Source organism: Muscardinus avellanarius, assembly GCF_963383645.1.
Source record: "Muscardinus avellanarius genome assembly, chromosome: 3".
Taxonomy (NCBI): domain Eukaryota; kingdom Metazoa; phylum Chordata; class Mammalia; order Rodentia; family Gliridae; genus Muscardinus; species Muscardinus avellanarius.
The window spans coordinates 159,705,125-159,726,874 of NC_137788.1; the positions used below are offsets into that span (position 1 = coordinate 159,705,125).

Here is a 21,750-nt window from a genome sequence, read left to right on the forward strand (position 1 = left end):
AGCATTTGGGAGGCTGAGGTGGGAGGATCGGCAGTTCCTGGCCAGCCTCAGCTACTTAGTAAGGTCCTTTGCAACTTAGTGAGGCCCTGTTTCAAAATAAAGAATAAAAAAATAGGGCTGAGAGTGTAGCTCAGAGAATGGCCCTGGGTTCCATCCCTGGTACCAAACAAAATAATACAATTTTCTCACCTACAACTATGAGAACTATCACTGGGGATGTCTTTTTCAGGCATTAGGCTACTTCCAAAGGGGAATAAAGAAAATACTCTAAAAAACCTTTTTGCAATGTGTGTGTGTGTAACTATTATCTCATTGAGATACAATTTACTGGGGATCAACAATTCCTGGAATAAAATGCCACTGTTTCACAAAGGGGTCACACTTTTATTATACATTGCCTCTATACATTTTAACAACTTCAAAAGTGCAGTTGGATTATATGGGAAAAGATTTTTCATTTGCAAACGGTAAACAGCACTTTGTAGCTCTTCAAAACATTTTACTGTTCTGTAAAAGATTCCTGCTTCAGAGAAGGTATTATCTGAGTCTCCCTCACTCTCAGCCGAGAAGGGAGTATTAGATTCTTTTGGAACCAGAGGCCTTGACTGAAGCTCTAACCTAAGTTCTTTTTTGTCCGGATTTGTCCCTGCTGGGCCTTGAGTTTCCCTACGTGCTTCTTGATGTAGAGACGTCTGTTTGCTGTTTGTTACACACTGGTCCATGCTCTCCACTTCGGAATCTTCAGAGCTGTCGTAATCTACAAGGCTCTGAGAAGCCCAGGGCGAGGACAGGCTGTGGTCCTGCGCGGCGTGGGTCCCCTCGCCTGCCACCTCCTGGCTGGGTGGTCCAGAGGAATCATCGGAAGCCCAGGAGACCCGCGTGGAAGCGCTCAGGCGACCCTCGGGAGCCGCCGGATGGCAAGGTGCCGCACGACTGGCACTTCCATCTTGGAAAAGCGAGGGGCTGCGACTCCAAGCAGGTGTGCCTCGTTGAGATTCGGCTGCGTCAAAGAACTGACAAACGGTGAAGAAATTGCCCCAGTCTTTTTGCAACAATTTTAAATACATAACAAAGTATTCAAGAAAACAGGTCTCTGATGAGATCAAGAAGTCAAGAAGAACTGTAGAGTCAAATCCTAAATATTTTACGAAGAATAAGAAAATACAGTGAGGGTTACAGCCATTTTCATGTGTGTGATTGATCAACATTTCTTTTTCTTGGGTTGATTTTGCAGTAGCTTCACATTCTCTGAAAGTGAAGACAATGGGGAACCCAGATTAGTGACTTTTTACAAATGTAACAGTTTTAGTACCTATAACACATACGTCATACACTCACCTGTCAGTTTAATTTTTAAAGTTTGTGTATTATGGGAAAAAGGGAAAAAATTTCAAAACCAATTCATTTTCCCACAAACTCAAAATAAATTTGATTCAATAAAATACAGCCAGGTGCCCGGCATGACGGCAAACATTTGTAATCCCAGTACTTACGAGGCTGAGACAAGAAGATCACAGGTTTGAGGCCAGTCTTAGCAACAACGCAGCAAGACCCTGTTTCAAAATAAAGAATAAAAGGGCCGAGGGTAGAGCTCAGAGTGTCCCCGGGTTGCATCCCCAGTACCACAAAAACAACAAACAAACAAACTAAAAAAAGGGCTGGGGTGTAGCTCAAAGGTAGAATGCCCCTGGGTTAAATCCCTAGTACCCAAAGAAAAAACAAACAAACAAACAAAAAGGCCCACTGACTCTGAAGTTCAGTTATTGTCTAAGCAACAGAAGTCCCAAGCATCCTTTATCCTAACATCAGAACTCTCATCCTCACAGGAAACTGACTTCTGTGCTAAGGGCCAGAAGCTAAATCCCCTTCCTCACTCGCCTCAACCAGGTGGGCACCTGACCTGCACTGGCCAATCAGAGGCCCTCACACTCTTGGCCACAGTGATTGGTTCCCACAAGATCTGTGACCCAAGCGGGCTAATCAGATCGCGGCTGGACTTTTATCAGGGCTATGAAAAGGTTAGAATTTAAAGACTGATGCAAGCCTGGGGCTCTGGGTGGGTATGCCTCAGAATGAATTCAGAGTTGAGAGACAGTGAACAAGAGAAATAACCGAAGACATGATTTGAATCTCTGTATTACACCTGATGCCAACTTAACCCCTTAGAAATTTTAGTTGTAAGCCAATATATATATATATATATAGCTTAAATTAGTTTGCGTTGATTTCTATTGGTAAGTTACATCCAAAACAACATTTTTTAAACATCGAATACATTTTTTGTACAGCATGCCGTGAGGGTGTGCCACTTGGACACACTGAGCTGCAGCAAGGAGAAATTCAGGTACGTAGCACATTTAACTCAGAGGCTGCCTCCTCTTGCCGAGGAGCAGCGAGTCGACCTTAGTACAATTAAGCGATACTCTTCTATGCGTGTGCATTTGCAGTCTGAATTTGTATTCCATCGTTTTTGATCCTAATTCAAATCACATGCAGGAATTTTGTGTTCTTGATTAGAACCTTTTGAAAACTGGCCCCAAACACTGGTCTGAGCGGAGTCCCTGCCAGTAGTGTCATAACACAGCAAGTCCTGGCAGCCCAGGGCTGCACCGCTGATCATTAGCAAGAAATCCCTGTCTCCCAGGCCAAGAAGAAATGGGAATAAAGCAAATACTTCAGGGTTTTAATAAAGCAGAGCAGAAATCGTGGAAAAGGTCATCAGTTATTAACTTCATAAGCAATATGGATTATCTGCCATAGGAAGATATTGCGAGTGCAGCTGCTTTAATAATGCAGAAACAGAATAAGCATAGAACATCATCAGTAATGTATCTTCATGATGATTGCAGATACTTGCCTCAAGAAGGTCCAAATGTGGCTGCACATTTAACATTTGAAATGGCTTCTTTCACTATTTATGTTTGCACCCAATTTTATCAAGATAAAATCATCCTATAGCTACAGAAAAAAGTCTTAGAGGACTTTTTTCTGTAGCTATAGTTGAGATTCAGAGAAATGAATCAACAGTTGAGATTCAGAGAAATGTACTAGCTCACCCCTAATCCCACAGGAGCCAGCCTCCTTCTCCTCCCCAGACCAATGGACTACAGTTTCATGGCACTTGGAATGCAATCTCATTTGCATTTAAGGCAAAGTTTAAGAAAGGAAGTGGAATTTATGAGCAAACCACCAGGTTTCCCCCCCAAAGATGAAAAGCAATATGCTCAGCACATTTTCTGAAGCGTTTCCTGCTTTTCTGGCTTGCAGGTAGTCCAGCAATTGCTTTAAATCATACTGACCTGGTCAGCCTTAGGTAGAGGCCCATAGATGCTTTGGCGGCCTCCAGCATGTCGTCGTCTTGATCTATGAAGGCCCTACACAGCCATTCACAGGGGTCGTGCGATTGCAGGAAGCGCTGGACGTGAGGCTTTAAGAAGGTGAGTAACTCAGACATGAACTTCTGTAAGTCAACTTAAAAAATAAAAACGCAAATTTCAATGTGTAGGCAACAGTTTATGAATATATTACTACCTGGGCTATGTATACATTTCTAGTATCTTAAAGTATACAATCATAGCTCACACCTCCAGAAGTCCTATAAGTTAGGGATTATCACTATTTACAAATGAGGACACTGAGGCTCAATGAAAAAAAATGGAGACCAGAAAGCGTTTATGTCAAACGCACAGCTAGATGGTCTGTACCACGCCGCCAAATAGCTAATTAGAGTATGTCTGAGAATGTTACGTGCTCCCTTGCCAAAAGCATGTAAGTAAACAAGAAGACAACGGAGAGCTCTTCATTGGATACCAGAGCTGCCTGTTACTAGAGACAGCAATGCAACCAAACAAAAAAATAATCTTGCCTTCAAACTAACAAAAAAAATTTTGTCTTTGGTTTAAAGCATTAAGGAAAAGTACTACTTAATATTAAGCAAAAAAAATCAAAAAGGTTCCGGAGAGTTTTAACTGCAATTTAAAGCTGCAATATGTAATAGATGCCACCTAGTGTTATAAATTGTAACTGCACAGAATTATTAACTAGTTAAAAGTGTGTGCACTTTGAATCTCACTATGATGTATAATTACACATCTATTAAAGTATTTTTAAATCTAAATGATATCTAAATGATATCTAATTGATAGTCAATTCAAACTTTCACCGAAACTGTGGAATGCTTGTTAGAGACAGCCACTATCATTTACCTCACGTGAAATACACGACATAACCTTTCTTTCCCAATATCTACAATGAATGCTTGAATTTCTTAGAAATCATAAGCAATATTTTTGTGTCCAATTTAACTTCTCACACATTAGTTTCAATTCAATTTCTAATTACCAGTAATCTAAATAAACAAGTGTACTAATTTTATGAATGATAATAGATATGTTAATATGAATTGAATTCTTTCACTTATTTTTATTTTTTGTGGTCCTGAGGATTAAACCCAGGTGTTCTACCTTCAAGCTAAACCCTCAGCCTTATAGCCCTATTCTATTTTGTACTTTCAAGTAGGGTCTCACTAAGGTACTGAGGCTGGCCTTGAACCTGCAATCTACTTGGTGCGCACCTTCAAGCTTGGCAAAAGCAACAACTTTTTTTTTTTTTTTTTCGGTAGTGAGGATGGAACCCAGGGGCATTCTACCTCTGAGCTAAACTCCCAGCCCTATTTTTTATTCTCTATTTTGATACAGGGTCTCAGAGTTGCAAAGGACCTCTCTTACTAAGTAGCTGAGGCTGGCTGTGAACTGGGATCCTCCTGTCTCAGCCTCCCGAATGCTGGGATTACAAGCATGTGCCACCATGTCCGCCTAAAAGCAACATCTTTAAAACATAGGTTATTATGATGTACACAATTCATTTAGCCCAAAACAGCTGCAATGTTTTTTAAGGTAATTCTAGTTCTCTTTTTTGGGGGGAGGAATTTTCATAAATTATAATCAGTAAAACATATAGGATTCATATAAATGAATCCTAGCACTTGGGAGGCTGAGACAGGAAGATCGCAGTTTGAGGACAGCATCAGCTACTTAGCGAGGCCCTTTGCAACTCAGTGAGACTGTTTCAAAATAAAGAATAAAAGCCAGGCATAGTGGCACATGCTTGTAATCCCAGCATTTGGGAGGCTGAGACAGGACGATCGCAGTTTACAGCTACTTAGTGAGGGCCTTTGCAACTCAGTGAGACCTTATTTCAAAATAAATAAAAAATAGGACTGGGAGGTGTAGCTCGGGGTAGAATGCCCCTGGGTTCCATCCCCATTACTGAAAAAAAAAAAAAAAAAATTAAAAAAAAAATAGGGCTGGAGGTGTAGCTAGGAGGTAGAATACCCCTGGGATCCATCCCCAGTACTGCCAAAAGAATAAAAAATGAAAAAAACATAGCCAGGCGTGATGGCGCACGCGTGTAATCCCCGCGCTTGGGAGGCGGGAACAGGAGGATCGCACAGGTTCGAAGCCAGCCTCATTGGCTTAAGAGACCCTGTTTCCAAATAAAATATAAAATAGGCCTGGGAGTGTAGTCTGGCGGTAGAAGGTTTCCATCTCCAGTACCACCAAAAACAAACAAACAAAAAACCGTATAGCTTAAATGAATGGAATTTACACTAGTCCTGCAATATGATAATTCCGAGTTATTTTACTGAAGTAAATAACTGAACATTACTTTGCATAAAAAAGGAGTTTGGAAAATTACCTTTCATTTCATTGGTTGAGGTACACTTTTGAAGCTTGATTTCTAAGGATTTCATTGTAACTAAGCTTGCTGCTCTAAGGATCACGTGATCTGAGCCAGAGATGAGCCTGCACCCAGGCTGGACCGCGTCCCCTCCAAAGCAGGAAGGTTTCCTGTGCACAGACAATGTCTCCAACAACCCCAGACTCACAGCTTGCAAAACAGCATTTGCCAAAGCCAGCACGTCCTCGTCCAGGAGATGGTCCGGCGACAGGGACAGAGGCATAGATCTGCCACAGAGGTCTTCGCCCACTTTACAGAGAAGGCACTTCTTGATGAATATGATCAGCTTCCTTTTGACAAAAGCTGGAGCAGGCCAGGTGAGAATGTCTAGCACACAAGAAGGCTTCAAAAACAGAATCCGCTGGCTCTTGAAATGCGCTGTCAGGTAGATCCTGGAGGTTATGAGAAGTTCCAGTAACTCCAGGAAACACACCAAGATGTTTGTTAATTTAGAGGGATCCTGCTGGTTTTCAAAATGCTGAGCAAGCAAGGAATTGTAAAACACTTCAAATGTAGTGTCCAAAGGAGCCAGGAACTGTTTGAGAATTTCTGTAATTATAAAATGCATAATTATGAACAGGGACAATAAAACTTACTTAAAACACAATTTGACAATATCGCTTTTCTAAGTATCACTTTTATAAGATGAAAAGATAGATTTGGAATGTCTACCTCTGGTTTGAATGAGGGCAGAGTACCAGCTAATAACCACAGTCAACACTGATTTTCCATATACCAGTCACCTCAGCCCACACAAGGATAGACACAGCGTGGAAAAACTTTTAAGTTTCAAGACAGAGCAGAAGCAAAGTAAGTTTTATTCTTCATAATAACAGCAAGTGAGGTGATGACTGCTTTTGGAGCAATGGAATTTGTACCTGTTTTTTCTGGACATGTATCTTTAAAGATTTCTTTCATGACAATCGTAATGATCCAGAGGCAATGTGTAACTTCTTCACTCTCAGAGTACTCAGAAAGATTGGTTTGGCAAAAAGCAATCCAGGAGTTACTTAATGTTATCTATAAGTAAGAAAATAAAACTGTAGTTATATTTTCTTTATAATTAAAATGATCTAATATACACAATAAAATAATATACAACATTGTTTGCAATATTTGGCTAAAAAAGAAGAAACTGAAATATCCTAATCTTTTTTCCCTGTAGTAGTGGGGACTGAACCCAGGGGCATTCTACCTCCGAGCTACACCGCTAACCCTATTTTTTCATTCTTTATTTTGAAACAGGGTCTCACTAAGTCGTGGAGGGTCTTACTAAGTAGCTGAGGCTGGCCACAAACGTGCAATACTCCTGTCTCAGCTTCCTAAGTACTGGGATTACTGGTATGTCACCACTCCTGGTTCGAACATTCTTTGATCAAGAAATTCAAGTCAAGCCAGGCTTGGTGGTGCACGCTTACAATCCCAGTACCAGGGAAGCTGAAACAGGAAGACCACAGGTTCGTGGACAGCCACAGCTACTTAGTGAGGCCCCCTGCAACTTAGTGAGACCCTGTTTCAAACAAAATAAAATAGGGTTGAGAGTGTAGTTCAGAGGTAGAATGTCCCTCTCCTAGGTCCAATTCCTAGTATCAAGAAAATAAAAGAGAAAAGAAAAGAAAGAAAAATTCAAGCCAGCCATGGTGGTATGTTCCTGTAATCTTAATACTTAGGAGGCTGAGACAAGAGGATCACAGATTCAAGACCAGCCTTAGAAATTTAGTGAGGCCCTCTGCAACTTAGTGAGACCTTGTTTCAAATAAATACAATAGGGCTGGGAGTGTAGCTCAGAGGTAGATGGGTCCCTGGGTTCAATCCCCAACACACACACACACACACGAAAAATAAAGAAAAAGAAAATTCAATATGCTAGAGACATGAAAAGTAAAAAGCAAATGTGCAAATATGAGCAGCACTATCTCTAGGTGGTGACATGATACTTAACTTTTATGTTGTTCTTCAGACTTTGTCCTAGCTTCCAAATTTTCTATCAATAGCACCTTTTTAAAATCAGAAAAAGCCAGGCATGGTGGCGCACGCCTGTAATCCCCGCGCTTAGGAGGCTGAGACAGGAGGATCGTGCAGGTTCGAAGCCAGCCTCAGCTACTTAGTGAGGCTCTCAGCAACTTAGTGAGACCCTGTTTCGAAATAAAGTATAAAAAATAGGTCTGGGAGTGTAGCCCAGAGTAGAAAGCCCCTGGGTTCCACCCCTAGTACCACAAATAAATAAATAAATAAATAAATAAATAAATAAATAAAAAAAATAAAATCAGAAAAGAATGTTGTTTGAAGAAACAGCCACTAGAGCTGAAAGAAGTCAGTAGATAAGAGAAGGACACAATTCTGAATTTGTTCATATTGCTTTCCCATTATGCTGAAGACAACTTAAAAAATGTATTTATAGTAAACCTGTGAAAATGGGGTTGGCCTCAAGCAAAGGTTCCTAAACCTTTTTTCTGAGGGAAGGGTGGAGAAAGTCTCCACACTCCTTTGAAAAGATAAAGTTCTGAACTCTGATGTGATGTGAGACTCACTTCTTGAGGTTAAGAATCCAACTTCTTATAATGTGTAAGTTTATTATTATTAAGACTGTAATCTTTGATATAAGCCACCATAATATTATTCTACATTTATGTTTTTGTGAACTTACACCTTATTTATATGAGCAAATATTTTATTAATGAAGCTGGGCATGGTGGCACAGGCTTGTATCTCAGTACTTGGGAAGCTGAGACAGGAGGATCGCAGGTTCGAAGCCAGCCTCTGCAACTTAGTGAGGCCCTGAGCAACTTAGTGAGGCCCTGTTCCAAAATAAAAATAAAATAGGGCTGACAGTATAGCCCAGAGGTAGAAGGCTCCTGGGTTCCATCCCCAGTACCACAAACATCTGTATCTATATCTATGTTATTAATAGAAATACCTGAAAGGGTAAAATCAAATGCTAAGGAATGACTTCAAAGACATCACAAGAGAAATAATAATGTAAAGTGGTTACATATCTCACCTTTTCTCTCAACTGGAAATACAGGAGCAACGCCAGGCACTGTGCAGCCATGTGAGACAATAATTTGTCTGAATTTTGGAACATGCAGATCTACAGGAAAACAAACATATTTAATCACTTCTGAGGAATGTTTAAGCATTTTTCAATATCTAGATCTTTGAAAAACAATGACCAGTGGCTTACCAATTTAGAATCGATGTCAGCTGACTGCAGAAGAATTCTGATGATCTCTCTGTATTTCCCTCTGGCGTGGCCCTCGGCTTCACGGGACCACATCCTGGTCACCATCACTCTGATCACGGTTAGCTGCAAGAGCACCCTCTCTCGGGCGCGGCTCACCTCGGAGCCCCTCTGCCCACACACTGGTGCTCCGGGCACCGGGGCCCCCTTGACGTGGGATGACGGAGGCTGGCCGGGCGCATCATCAGCGTTTGACCATTCTAAGCTAGGGGCTACAGAGCAATACGCATCTGAAAATGCCGGGTTAAGATAGAAGACATAATCGTGGCTATCTTTCTCCAGCGTCGCTCCAACAAGGACTTTCTTGTATAACTGTTCTAAAACTTCATAGAAAGTCTTCATGTTGATTTCCAAAATGTACCTCTAAGAAGGTGGAGGACTCCAAGTTGTAAATACTAACCTCTTAGAAATGTGATGGATCTCAAAGATATTTCTTCAGGGAAGCCTAAAACAGAAAAAGTAGTTTTAAATTTGTGAGTGTTTTATACCTATGACAAGGGAAAGACGACTGTGTCCACTTAATCATCAAGTCTCAAGGTAGCGGTAATGCTGGTTGCTGAATTTCTAATACAGAAAATTGTAATAAGAACATTAAGACTATAACAAAAAGCCAGGTGCTGTGGCACACGCCTGTAATCCTACTACTCAGGAGGCAGGGATAGGAGGATCACAGGTTTGAGGCTAGTGTGTGATAACTTAGATCCTGTTTCAAAATAAAAATTAAAGCCGGGTGGGGTGGCGCACATTTGTAATCCCTGCGCTTGGGAGGCTGAGACAGGAGGATTGTACAGGTTAGAAACCAGCCTCAGCTGGCTTAAGAGACCCTGTTTCCAAATAAAAATATAAAATCGGTCTGGAAGTATAGCCCGGAGGTAGAAGGCCCCTGAGTTCCATCCCCAGCACCAAAAAAAAAAAAAAAAAAAAAAAAAAAAATATATATATATATATATATATATATATATAATAAAAATAAAAAGGGCTAGCAGTGTAGCTCAGTGGGTGCCTGATGATTCTATCCCTAGTACCACACACAGACACAGAAAGACTACAACAACAAAATGTATGGTTTCCATACAGATTTAAGAACATAAAATTCTTTGCAATTGTATTCGGTTTTCCTTGACCGTTTTTCAGTGGGCTGCCAGGGTTTCTCCACCTCAGTGCTGGTAGCATTACAGCCAGAGTTTACTCTGCGGTGGGAGCTGTTGGGCACTGTAGGCTGCTCGGCCTCACTGCTCACCTCTGCCCTCCACAGGACAGAGCGCTCCCCACCCCACCCACCAGAATTTGACAAAGATATTTTCTGACTCTGTCAAATGTCTGTTGGGGGCAAAAGCCGCCCAGTCCAGAAGCACTGGGGTAACTCAAACCCATTAGTCTTCCCCTCCAACCTAAAGATCAGCATCTGCAGTTCCTCCATGGTCAAACTATGTCATATAGCCATTGTTGATAAAGTTCCAGTTTAGGAGCCTATGATAACCGCAAGAACCCTTGGTTATCATCTACATCACTAAATTACAAAAAATTTAAATGCCTTCCCAAGGAAAAGATAAGATGTGAAGCAAAAGCAATCTAAACACAAACAGCATTGCAACTAGATGCCAAGGTAGACACTGTGGTTGTCGGGGCCCTCTGAATCGACGGAGACCTGGAAGAGTGGGGCTGGGAAGAACGCTGAGGGCCAGTCAGGGCTTTTAAAGCAGACAATATGGGCATCGTGGACGGATCAATGGCAGAGGAGGCTGTGGTGTCAAGACTCTGGATGCCCTTTGGTGGCTGGCAGGCTGGGCCTGGGCAGGATCTGCCTGGCTCCTGCCGCTCCTCAGCGTGAGCTACAACTCCTTAACTGCAGAACACTGATCGCAATGCTAACAATTCTTATCTGCAGACATGCAAATAATTGGCTGGCAGAGTCTGACCTTCCCACTATGGGAAAAGTCAGCTTCGCTTCCCTTTGTAAACATTTTAATGTCCTGTGCCCCACATACATCCATGTTTCTCTTACTTCTCCCCGAGATGGGCTGAAATCTGCCCTATTCTCGCATGAATTCATGAGTTAAAATCTTTGTTATGTGTTCATTTTATATGGGTTATGATTTTGTCCTCTTAAAACATACCCTTTAGCCAGCTTTAGCAACTTAGGGAAACACTGTTTTCAAATAAAAAATAAAATAGGGTTGGGGCTGTAGCTCAGAGGCAGAATGCCCTGGGTTCCATCCCCAGCATCTTTGCTTCTCCACCAGGACCGACGTATACATTTCCATCCATTCTTAACCTATTTCCTCAAAAGGAGAGACTTTAAGGGCGCCCACTCAGGCTGAGCCTCCGCTCCAAGCGGCCCACTGACCTGGCCTCGTCTTCAACCTCTGCACCCACCCGACTCCTTCCCCCACCCGCCAGCCCGACAGAGCTTCTGCTTCAGTCCTCTAGTGCAGAGATTAACACAAGAGACCTACTCGTTTTCTCTGCTGTTTTCAAGCTTCTGTGTGCATCCTGCAGACTTTGTTTAACTTAGATACTGGTAATCCGGTTCCATCTGACAGTGCTAACCTCAGCAGAGCCCTGTGCTTCTGGAAAGCCGTGAAGGCCAGGAAGCCCCGCAGCAGCCCTTTGTATTCCAAGAAGGAGCCACCAGAAAGGGCCACCTCGAGTCCACATTCCCAGATAAGACCCACCTCCACCCTCTCTCCAGGACTGACTCCTTAGTTTTTCTTTTGGAGGCAAAAGTCTATATTGCTCAGGCTGGCCTCAAACTTGAAATCCTCCTGCCTTTGCCTTCCAAGTAGCTGGGATTATAGGTGCAAGCCACTCTTCCATAAAACTCCTTTCTTCCTCCTCTTTGAAGAGGGTGAACGCTCTCCACATTGCTGTCTACACACAGTCAACAGGAGAGGGCTGTTGAGCCTGGGGAAGGAAAAAACAACTGGAGAGGTTGAACAGGGCCGAGAGGCAGCGCTGCATCTCTGGGTGGTCACACACCCCACTGCTGGTGTCAAGGGGTACCCATTACAAGAAACATACAGTCTCTCAGCCGCCAATGGGGGTCGGTTCTAGGACCCCCCCAAGAATGCCAGAATCTGCAGATGCGCACGTAAGTCCCTTAAATAAAATGGTGCAGTATCTGCCCCTAGCTTACCCACATCCTCTTTGTATGTTTTAAATAATCTCCAGACAACCTGTAATGTCTAATACAATGTGAATCATTGTCATCTGTGTTGTTTTGGGTATAACAACAAGAAAACACGGCCTCTGTTCAGTACAAACAAAAATCTTTTCGATCTGAGATTGGTTGACTCTGCAGAGATGGAGCCTGCAATAAGAGGGCCGATTGTATAAAGTTTGTCTGAAGCTTCTTTTATTTTTAAAGTACTATAGCACTTAAATTTTGCATCCTAAACCTAACAGTACCACCTGTGTCTTACTATAAATACAATAGACTTCCTATCTATTTGTATGTAAGATTGATTCTTTAGGAATAGTAGTTGCTAAATCACCGTCCTAAGTGAGCCTCCAAGTGGACAGTCCAATCTTGGGAGGCAGTACTTAACGGTCATTCCATTTTACAGACAGGGAAGGGAGGCCCAAAAGGTCGAGTCACAGAGCTACTTAGGTAGCACAGTCAGGACCCAGAGCCAAGAGTGCTGAACTCCAGAGCTGTTGGGCTCGGCCAATCCACTGGGGCCAACCCACTCGGCCACTCCTTAAACTCCTGCTGGTGCCCAAAGCCCAGGACAATGGGGATGAAGAACTCTGCATAACCTTCCTAGACAAAAGCAGTAACTCCGGGCTTGGGGGCTTCTCTTCTCCCATAGCACCATACAACAGAGGACCGATGTGCAGAAACATTTTTTCTTTTTTTTATTTCCCCCAGTACGGAGGATGGAACCCTGGAGCACTATATCTCCGAGCTGCCCCCCTGAGCCCTACTTTTTAGTCTTTTTTTTTTTTTTTTTGGTGGTACTGAGGTTCCTGGAAGCCCTTCTACCTCCGGGCTACACTCCCAGACCTATTTTATATTTTTTTATTTGGAAACAGGGTCTCTTAAGCCAGCAAGGCTGTCTCTGCCTCCCAAGCGCGGGGATTACAAGCGTGTGACACCACGTCCAGCAGTCTTTTTTTTTTTTTCAAACAGGGTCTCACTGAATTGCGAAGGGCCTCACCAAGTAGCTGAGGCCAGATCCTCAGGTCTCTGCCTCCTGAATGCTGGGATTACAAGCGTGCGCTGCCAGGCCGGGCTCGCAGAATCATTTTACACACAGCACAAAACCTAAAATCAAGATCAATTCTATGTATCTTCCCAATACAAACCAATATTGATTTTTCCCCAAATATATTCAGCAACCAAAGGCTGGAACTTCAATCAGGACATCCATACGATGAACTCTTTATACTAAATTACTTTTAGTACCTACACCAAACCCAGCAACTCATGACAAGTTCCACTGATCCAGCTTTGGTATCAGGTTGTCGGCAGCTCACAGGCACCGTGAATACGCTCGAGCGCGACTGAGATTCTACTATAATTAGGATAATTTCAACCTTTTACAAAAAATTTACCCAAAATGGATACAAATGTAAAATGTGAAATTATTCCTTAAGAAAAAAAGTAGGGCAAAATCTTTGGGATCTAAGCCTACGCAAAGCCTTGACCTAGAAGCAAGGTTATAAAAGTAAAATTGATAAATTGGTCTTCAATAAAATAAAAAATGTCTGCCTTATGGATTATCCTTTAAAAGAAAAAGACAAAGCTACAGACTGACAAAAATATATGTAAGCACATATCTGACCAAAAGGTGGTACCTAGTATGCCCAAAAAAACTCTCGAAGCTCAAGACTTTTAAAAACAATTCAATTGAAAACGGGCAAGAGATATGAACAGACATTTCACTGACGAGGGTACGGCGACGGCGACTAAACACGTGAAGAGGTCCTCAGCCATGTTAGCTGTTAGGGAAACGCAAGTTAGAGCCGCAGTGGAACGCCACGCTCAGAACGGCTAGAATAATCACCCGGGACTCCAGATGCTGGCGAGAGGGTGGAGAAACCGGACCTCTCCTCTATGGCTGGTGGGAAATAAAAGCTGCGGCTGCTTTGGAAAACAGTTTGGTAGCTTCTTAAAAAGCCAAACATGAAGCCCGGTGTGGTGGCACATGCGTGTATTCCTAGAATTTGAGAGGCTGAGGCAGGAGGACTGCTCAGGTTCCGGCCAGCAGGTAGTAACTGAGGCGACCCTGCACCAAGATAAAAAAATAAAATAGGGGGTGTAACTTGAAGGTGGAACGTTCCTGTGTTCTACTGCTAGTATGAAAAAACAAAAAAGAAAAAAACAAGGAAAAACTAAACATAAAACTACCATAATACCTGGTAACTAAAGCCAGGCGTGGTGGCGCACACTTATAACCCCAGCATTTGGGAGGCTGAGACAGGAGGATCATGGTTCCTGGCCAGCCTCAACTACCCTTTGCAACGCAGTGAGGCCCTGTTTCAAAATAAAGAATAAAAAATAGGGCTGGGGGTGTAGCTCGGAGGTAGAATGGCCCTGGGTTCCATCCTGAGTACCAAAAAAAAAAAAAAAAAAAAAAAAGACAAGACCAAGTCACTGTACACTTGGCACTTATTTTAGAAAAATGGAGTTATTCACACCAAAACCTGTACATGATGTCCTTCAATGGCAAACAGTTAAACAAGCGGTCATCTATCCACACCAGGGCATACCTCTCAGCAGGAAAAGGAAATAACTATCGAACATGGAACGATTGAGATGTCTCTCAGAGGAACTGCACTGGGGGAGAAAGAAGCCCGGCACCCCATTATCCCTGAAATGATCACGGCTACGCAGGCAGCTCCCCCAACCCAGCGAGGAGCTGGGGAAGGTCAGCTGAGGATCCTTTTGATAAATGGAAGTGGGAGGGGACAGCCCAACTTGTAGATGACAAGACCGCACTGACCCAAGCACCTTCCAGGAAAGGGGTGTGTAAAAAGGGAAATCTGAGTGTGTCAACGTCATGGTCCTGGATGAGACAGCGCCGCAGTTGTGCCCGGTGCTGCCACTGGGGAAAGGCTCCACTCTCTCTCTCTGCATTGCATGGTTTCTTAACGACTGCTCGTGACTCTACAAAGACCCCTATATAAAATTTTAAATAGAAAAAGATAATGTTGGCTCTATGCATTAGGGTTTTCATTTCCAGCATTCATATGCATAAGATCTTGTTGGTATCAATTTAGATGTTACTGAAAACACTGTAGAACTTTAATTTTGAAAACATATAGATGCAAAAAATTGAACAGAATGGTATTTGTGACATAACGAATTTCTTAAAAAGTATTTCTATCTCTCGAGTGTGGTAGCACACGACTGTAATCCCAGTACTCCGGAGGCTGAGGCGGGAGGATCACAGGTTTGAGGCCAGCCTAAGTAACTTAGTGAGTCCTTCAGCAACATAGTGAGACTCTGTTTCAAACTAAAAGATAAACTGGGGCTGGGAGTATATCTCAGAGATGGACTGCCTCTGGGCTTCATCCCAGAGGCAGGAGGGAGGGGAATCTGTGCCATTACAATGCACCAATAAAAGCATGTTGAAATATATTTCTAAGTAAGAAGTAGGCAGAGCATCTAAATTTATTAAAATACTCTCACTGCTTAATTTCAAAATCATCAAAGAATAAGTTTTGAGTAATTTAATCCTTTCTATATTAAAAAATGTGTCACTACTTCTCTTAGGTTTCTTTTAATTCAGAAAACACAAAAACAATTTTCTTTCTTTTTTTCCTTCTGTGGTCCTGGGTGTGGACCCGGGGTCGTCCCCGCCTGAGTGGCGCCCCAGGCCCACTCTGTTTTTTTGCTTTGCAGCAAAGTCTCCCGAGGTCGCGGAGGCCTCCCTGAGTCGCTCGGTGGGGCTAGGGCATTCTCCCATTTTCTTTCTACTCAAGGAAAACACTCAATCAGGCTGAGTAAGAGTTTTATGAATTAAACTTCATAAATATTTATGAATTACTCCACTTACGTGTTAGATTCATGGTTTCATTTTTGTGAATTTGCTAAGTGAATGGGAAATGGTGTCTGTTAAAACCTAATAAATATTAAGCTGCTAAAAGTACTCTGTAAGCTGGGGCTGGGTACGTAGCTCAGTGGTGGAGCACTTGTCTAGCATGCTTGAGGCCCTGGGTTCGATCCCCAGCAGAGCGAAAAAACAAAACCCCCAAAGCTTCTGCCATCAAAACCGCTTCTAAACCAATGAAAAGTTGTGGTTTTAGAATTAGTACATTTAATAGCACAAATTCAATAAAGCAATTTAGGATGATCTAATAGCCCATTCTGTGCAATCCTGGTGATATGATGTTACTTGACTATGACATAATTATATCTCTCAATCATTTGAAAAACTGTTATGATCTGAATGTAGAATTTCACATTTTTCCCCTCCCTGCACTGGGAATTGAACCCCCAGGCTTTGAATATACTAAGCAAATACTTTACCACCGATTTATACTGAGCTATATCCTTGGCCCCGCAGGACTTCAAGCCAAAAACAAATGGCCAGAAATATGAGAGAGCTGGTACCAGGAGACAACTCTGCGGCCAGGCCCCTCCCAGACCCCGCAGGGCCGGGATCAAGCTGCACTTAGCAAGTACACGGGCTGAGCTACGCGGGTGCTGCGTGCTGTGAGACGGTGCGCTCTCCTTAACCATCTACACACCTCTTTCTCTCCACTCCCCTTTGAAGTCTGAAACTGCTTGGTTCTGTAATTAGTAAATGTTATAAAGCTGAATTTATACATTACATCCAAACTGTTAAAAAAAACCTTCAGCAAATGGGCATTTTGTGTGTATGTAACCATGTGTGTTTTGTGTGTGGTAATGGAGACTGAACCCACAGTCTCTCAGGTGCGGGGCAAGTTCTCCCACAAGCTCTGGCCCCAGCCCCTTTTTGTATTTTGCTGTGAAGCAGGGTCTCACTCAATTGCTCAGGCCGGCCTCAAACTTGCCATTTTACTGCCTCCGCCTCCCAAGTAGACGGAATTACAGGTGTGCGCCGCCGTGTCTGGCTCTTAATAGGCTTCTATTGAAAGTCCACGCCTTGGGTTGATCTCATCTAAAGATTTAGAAGGGGTCCAATGAGCGGAGCAGCAGAGGTGGGCTTCGCTGGCAGAAAAGCCAGCAGAGCACGAATAACAGACTGAGTGAATTCAGAGCCCTGGGGTCCAATCTGTGTCTCTTCTCTTATCGAATTAAAACAGAGGGGCTATCCTTACAAGGACCACTCAAGCACACGGGCCCCTTTACATTTGTGGCTGTTTTGTTTACTTATATTTTAGAAAACTGGCCTCATTCAGCGTTCAGCTCGATTACTGGCATCTAACTACAGTGACTCCATTTTGGCTTGGTCTGGTCGGCTAGAGAGCTTAGTGCAGCTGCCCAGTCCAAAACAATGGCCTCCTGTGCCCTGGAGTACTACTGTGAAAATAACTTGAAAATCACCGGGCTAGAGAATTCCTAAAGCCTCTTGCAATTGTGAAAGTTCATAACCTGAGGAATACCAAAGACAGTGTGGAGGCAGACACACAGACTGAGTTTAGAAATTCACAGCACAAGCATTTTTTACTTTGTAAATTGTATTTAAAAAGTAATATACAAAAGTCAAGGTGGGCCAACTACCCAGGAGGTTGAGGTAGGAGAATGTCAAGTTCCAGGTCAGCCTGGGCAAGACAGGGAGACCCTATCTCAACAAAGATTACAAATGAGATATTTGGAATGTTTCCCAAACTTCCTGGGATGTTATTTTGTTTTTAAAATAAATCAGGAAGAAGTCATGGTAGAGTTAAAAGGACAGAATCTACTAAAATTTAATACCATTTGGTTATTAATTATTCCATTAGACTCAAGAATGTGTCTAATTATACTTCAACTATTTTAAGGAAAGGATGGAAAATGTAAAGATTTGGAATTATGAAATATGATTAAGAAGAATATGAGATTACAAATAAAAAAGGTGATTAAAAAACTGAAAGCTGTCACCCAAATATAGAGTATCTTTCAAAAGATTTTTTTCTTTTAAATTTTTTTATTGGTGCATTATATTCAAACATCATATTGGGGTAAAAAACTTGTGTGTACAAAAGATTTTTTTTTAAGGAAGCGTTACCTTACTGTAACTAGAAAATCTGTCCTGGATTCCTGTTGAAATTCCTCTTTTGAAATTGCTTGCTGAGTTTGGCCAATGTTCTTCTGAGTATATAATTCTATAACTATACTTTCTAGGTGGATTTAAATTCAAGAAACAACCAGAAATGGTGACGAATTTCTCAAGTAATTTGCAATATGGCTCTCATTGGAATAAAACTTTTGTAGTTCTCTAATCTAAGCAAATTGTTAGTAAAGATATTCTAAAAAATTTCATTTTCTGAAAAGTTTTACACAAGAAAAAGAAATCTTTGAGGCTTTCCAGATGTGTGTCGTTAATTTAATCATTAATCTTTTCTACCATATGTGAAGGCTCAAACTCTATTTATTTCATTTCATTTTACTGATACTGGGGATTGAACCCAGGAACACTCTACTTCTGAGCTACATCACCAGCCTAATTTTATTTGTTATTTTGAAACAAGATCTCCTTACATCACCCACAGCCTCACTAAATTGCTGAGGCTGGTCTCGAACACGTGATCCTCCTGTCTCAGCCCCTCAAGTCCTGAGATAACAGGTGTGCCCTACCAGCCCACTGGCTTGGACTTGAAAGTGAAGCATTTTATTCTCTTCTCCTTAGGGGTCTGCGTTTTTTTTTTACTTACAATTTCATCTGGAATTCCTGGCCACAGAGGCAATTTCCCTGAAATGGGCCTGTTCATATAAATAATAACTGTGCAGTTTTCCCATTAAAAATACTTCTGGTCTCTTTCTAAATACACACTAATCCTTGACAAGTCAAGCTCCCTTGAAACTCCCTCTCTCTTTCTGGAAGGTCCTACTGACGTCGGCCTTGCTGGATCCTGCCCTGCTAATTTCTTAAATGATGGGCCCTTTGCGTGTTTGGCCTCTCTGTCCTTCAGCATCTTTAGTTATTACGTCCACAGTTAGGACCTAGCTCTTTATGGGCTCTAGAGAGATGGCCCTATACTTACGATGGTGTTACATCTCATCACAGGTTAAAAATGCATTTAATCCTCCGGGCGTGGTGGCGCACCCTTGTCATCCCAGCATTAGGGAGGCTGAGAAGGGAGGATCTCCGTTCAGGGACAGCCTTGGCTACTTAGTGAGGCCCTCTGCAACTTAGTGAAACTGTTTCAAATGAAAGAATAAAAAGTAGGACGGGGTGTAGCTCGGAGGTAGAATGCCCCTGGGTTTCATCCCCAGTACCACACACACACAAAAAAACCCTACATTTAATCCATCTAACAGACTGAACATTACAGCTGAGCCCAGGCTACTTTAAACAGGCTCCAAACTCTTACATGAGCCTAGAGTTGAGCACAATCATCTGACACAAAGCCCATCTTAAAACAAAGAACTGAATAACCCAAGGATGCCTTGGCTGCTGTAGTGAAAGTGGAACATGGAACGCTTGCCTGGGTACAAGGAGACCCAGAGGAGCATTTTGTAGATACGCTGGGATGTGCAAAAATAAATGCAATATCCATACAACGCCAGCAACGCAAAATGTGACAGAGTGTGGGTCCTTTCCCTGGGGACCCCGTGGCTGCCTAGGAGCTGCGCCTCGCTGCCACTGACCAGTCGAGAGAGTGCTGGACCGCACCATCGCTAGCCCGGGAAAAGATCACGCTCAAAATTCAAGCCAGGCGTGGTGGCGCTGTCATCCAGCATTCAGGAGGCTGAGACTGGAGGATTGCAGTTCATGGACAGCCTCGGCTACTTAGTGAGGCCCTTAGTGAGACCCTGTTTCAAAAATAAAAAGAATAAGTGCCGGGCGTGGTGGCACACGCTTGTAATCCCCGCGCTTGGGAGGCGGAGACAGGAGGATCGCGCAGGTTCGAAGCCAGCCGCGCAGGCTTAGGGGCTTAGGAGACCCTGTTTCCAAATAAAAAAAAGTATAAAAATAGGTCTGGGAGTGTAGCCCAGAGGAAGAAGGGCTTCCAGGAACCCCAGTACCACCAAAAAAAAAAAAAAAAAAAAGTTGCTGGGCATGGTGGCGCATGCTTGTAATCCCTGTGCTTGGGAGGCTGAGACAGGAGGATCATGCAGGTTCAAAGCCAGCCTCAACTACTGAGTGAGGCTCTCAAGCAACTTAGTGAGACCCTGTTTCCAAATAAAATATAAAATAGGTCTGGGAGCATAGCCCGGAGGTAGAAAGCCTCTGGGTTCCACCCCCAGTACCACCAAAAAATAAAAAAATAAAAAAGCATAAAATAGGTCTGGGAGAGTAGCTCAGAGGTAGAAGGGCTTCCAGGAACCCCAGTACCATAAATAAATAAATAAATAAATAAATAAATAATACTAAATAGACTAGACGTAAGCGTGGTGACGTACGCTTGTAAATCCCAGCGTTTGGGAGGCGGAGACAGGAGGATCGGGGTTTGTGGACAGTCTTAGCTACTTAGTGAGGCCCTTTGCAACTCAGTGAGAACCTGTTTCAAAATAAAGAATAAAAAATAGGGCTGCGGGTGTCACTCAGAGTTCGTAGAATGCCCCCGAGTTCCATTCCCAGTACCGCAAAAATAAAAAGAAATAAAAAGACTAAAAAATAGGGCTGGGGGTGTAGCCTGGAGGTAGAATGCCTCTGGATTCCATCCCCAGTACTGCAAAAAAAAAAAAAAAAAAAAAAAATCAAAGCAGTTAGCATTTCCATCAATGAATGTTGTTAACCTGAACACCTGGCAAAGGGAGGGAGGGAAACGGGGAGGGGGCCACCAAGTCCTGTGGAAACATATGCCATTGCTAACATGATCTACATTTTGATGTGAGACTATAGTGCACTCCTAAAACACACACATATAATAAATTAACTAAAAATTTAAAGCAGTTTTTACTGAATACAAATAGCAAGATGAATCATTCTAAGTCAAACCATCACAAATTTCAACCAGCTATATGACCTAAATGCTTCCCAGAGAGCTCCTCCAGGTCTTACGGGTACCACCAGCACAAACTCAACGCATCCTATCTCCCCTCAGAGTGCTCCTCCCGACACCCCCCAGATGAGTACATGGCTAGAGCATGGGCGTCACTGAACCCTTCCTCACCCAGTTTCTCCACCCTGGCCCCACTGCAGTCACTACTTCTAGCATGGAGAAGGGCAACAAATTGCTTTCTTTCTTTCTCTTTCTTCCTTTTTTTTTTTTCTTTTCTTTTTTTTTGTGTGGTACTGGGGTTCCTGGAAGCCCTTCTACCTCTGGGCTACACTCCCAGACCTATTTTGTATTTTTTTATTTATTTGGAAACACGGTCTCTTAAGCCAGTGAGGCTGGCTTCAAACCTGCGCGATCCTCCTGTCTTTGCCTCCCAAGGGCGGGGATGACAAGTGTGCACCACCACGCCTGGCAACAAATTGCTTTCTAAGGGTTGTATTTTGGCCCACCCTTATCCACTTCCTTTTGGAAAACGTTTCTGCATTCCTTAAGATTGAGTCCACCCAAGCCCCCTAAACATGGCCTACCAGGCCTTGTGAGATCTATCAAGTCTTCTCACTGCTAAGCCCACAAACTAAGCTCTGGTCTGAGGCCCTTGGAAGCTGTGCTCTTAGAGATTCCCAGGGCTTGTACAGCCCACCCTTTCTCACTCAAGCATATTCAACCTTCTTCCACCCCTCTGCAACCTT

General features: G+C 42.9%; 1 protein-coding gene across 1 annotated transcript; it reads right to left on the minus strand.

Moving 5' to 3' along the window:
- Positions 1–365: 365 nt before the first annotated feature.
- LINS1 (lines homolog 1) lies at positions 366–9,337 on the minus strand (the record flags this gene model as incomplete). The annotated part of the gene is made up of 6 exons (XM_080690446.1): positions 8,924–9,337; positions 8,741–8,830; positions 6,618–6,759; positions 5,698–6,288; positions 3,300–3,471; positions 366–1,248 (listed from the first exon to the last, which is right to left on the minus strand). The coding sequence occupies exons 1-6, from the start codon at positions 9,320–9,322 to the stop codon at positions 366–368; spliced, it is 2,277 nt and encodes a 758-aa protein (XP_080546572.1). The 5' UTR covers positions 9,323–9,337.
- Between the last annotated feature and the right edge of the window lie 12,413 nt (positions 9,338–21,750).